Source organism: Alosa sapidissima, chromosome 15, assembly GCF_018492685.1.
Source record: "Alosa sapidissima isolate fAloSap1 chromosome 15, fAloSap1.pri, whole genome shotgun sequence".
Classification (NCBI taxonomy): Eukaryota; Metazoa; Chordata; class Actinopteri; order Clupeiformes; family Clupeidae; genus Alosa; species Alosa sapidissima.
The window spans coordinates 33,363,279-33,365,778 of record NC_055971.1 but is presented as its reverse complement, the minus strand read 5'-3'; the positions used below and the strand labels follow the sequence as shown (position 1 = coordinate 33,365,778).

Here is a 2,500-nt window from a genome sequence, read left to right as displayed (position 1 = left end):
ATGTGTGCGTCTGTGAGAATGTGTGTGCCTGTGTGTGTGGGAATACGTGAGCTTGTGTGTGTATCTGCATGTGTGTGTGTATCTGCATGTATGTGTGTAAGAATGTGTGCCTGTGTGTGTGCCTGTGTGTATGTGTGCGTGTGTGTATCTGTATGTGTGTGTGTGAATATCTGGGCCTGTGTGTGTGTGTGAATGTGTATGTATTTTTGTATGCACGTGTAAGTGTGTGTGTCATGAGTATAATATAGCATACAGTATGTGATGTGTTTTATGAAGTAATATGGTGTGTGTGTGTGTGTCAAGACATGACCTCACAAACCTGAAACATCTCAGGAGAGGCAGGAAGCCATCAGGGTTGTGTGTATATGTGCGTGTGTGTGTGATCGTGTGTGTGTGTGTGTCTGTGTGTGTGTGTGTGTGTGTGTGTGTGTGTGTGTGTGTGATCGCGCGCGCGCGCGCGTGTGTGTGTGTGTGTGTGTGCGTGCGTGCGTGCGTGCGTGCGTGCGTGTGTGCAGGTGTGTGTGTGTGTGTTCTAAATAGAAGAGAAGGGCAGGTGGTAGAGAAAAGCTGGTTTATTGCTTATTCAGTCACACATACATACAGTGCATTAACATGATTGTTTAAAACGCATTACATATTAAAAACACACACACACACACACACATCCACAAACAGACACACACTGCACTTTGGTGAGTTGGTCTTTAAGGGTTCATTATCAAAAACATCCCAGGGATCATGTTTGTGCCATTTTGCACCAGTTTGGACCAGTTTGTGTGTGTTTCTGTAAAAGTGTGTGTATGAGTGTGTGTGTGTGTGTGTGTGTGTGTGTGTGAGAATGTGTGTTCATGAGTGTACGAGTGTACGAATGTGTGTGTGTGTGTGTGTGTTTGTGTGTGTATGAGTGTGTGTGTGTGTGTATGTGAGAATGTGTATTTATGAGTGTGCGAGAGTGTACGAGTGTGTGTGTGTGTTTAGAGTTGGGTAGTGATGACCGGTGTGATCCCGTGTATCAGTAAGGTCGGCCCAAGGTCACGGGTCAACAACTCTAGCTGCTGCAGGTAACTACGGTAACGTCGCGTGTCAGCAGGGGGGCGGGGCAAATACAGGAAGCGCACAGCAGGGGGCGGGCCTGGTTGGTCCAGGATCAGCCTATTAACAGCCAGCAGGTAGTCATCGGAGAGCCGAGAAGCGTTGCTAGGGAAACTGTTGGCATAGTCGTCAGGGTCCTCCTCCTTCTCTCCGTCTTCCTGCTCTCTCTGCCTCTGCCAATGCAGCGCCACCTGAGAAACACACACACACACACACACACACACACACACACCTCAAAGCTATGCCTCTGGTTTCAATCAGTTTTCACATATGTTTGTTTACGTAAAATGTTAAAAAATTGACTGACAATCAGCAAATACAAATATTTAGTGATACTGGCATCTGTGATATACTCGTACTAATAAAGATTCCCAGATTCCACCCACCTTACAGTTTCCCCTAAATCACTGTAGCCGCTACGTTTTCATGAAGCCTACTCACAACGCTCATTTCAGTCTTGCACTTGAAAACATACAACTAGCTAGATTCATGTATCTGCGTTGAATACCCTCGCACGTATACAACAGGCTAGATTCATGTATCTGTGTTGAATACCCTCGCACGTATACAACTAGCTAGATTCATGTATCTGCGTTGAATATATGCAGCTAATACCCTCGCACATATGGTTTCCTGTTGTACTATAGCTCAGCTAAACTACGCATGTGGCATGAGTGGAGCCTAGTCGTAGCCTAGTAACCTAGTAGCCAATACAAACTGTGGGGTTTCCTGAGAGAGACAGTACAAAATAGTCTAGTTAATAATATGTTTCATTAAGATATATGCCAGTGTAGAGGCTTGTTTTAGACAGAAATTGTTGTTTATTTTTTGTTTGAAATAGCTATTATATATTTTATTTGATGCTCATTATTATTTATATTTATTTTAGGCTTATTGTAACAATCAGAGCAGAGAAGAAAATTCATTGCAATTTTATGCTAGTTATTTTGTGGTAGAAATATCGGTATCGGTACTCATGATCGGCAAATACACAAATGTAAATACTCGTACTCGTATCGGTTTGAAAAAAAATGGTATCGGGAAATATTAAGGAAATATCTATATCAAATATCAAACATAATGTGTCATTAAGTGCATTTCCGTGCTAATTAAACAGAAACAGACACATTTGAGGCCTACTGGTCCAAACAGGAGGCATCTACTCTGAGTTAGTCATAATGATTTCTGCATCCTATTATCTTATTTTACGTAAGATAACAAGCTAAGATTAGGACGTTTACTTTACGCGTGTGTGTGTGTGTGTGCGTGTGTGCGCTCTGTGTGCGCTCTGTGTGTGTGTGTGTGTGTGTATGTGTGTGCTCTGTGTGTTGTGTGTGTGTGGTGTGTGTATGCGCTCTGTGTGGTGTGTGTGTGTGTGTGCTCTGTGTGGTGTGTGTGAGTGTGTGTG

At 43.3% G+C, this 2,500-nt stretch overlaps 1 protein-coding gene across 1 annotated transcript in view; it reads right to left on the bottom strand.

Moving 5' to 3' along the window:
- Positions 1-557: 557 nt before the first annotated feature.
- zgc:153039 (uncharacterized protein LOC767698 homolog) overlaps positions 558-2,500 on the bottom strand; it is a 57,968-nt gene continuing 56,025 nt past the window's right edge. The window contains 1 exon segment of the mRNA XM_042063764.1: positions 558-1,283. Coding sequence (XP_041919698.1) covers positions 975-1,283 — 309 coding nt within the window. The 3' untranslated portion in view covers positions 558-974.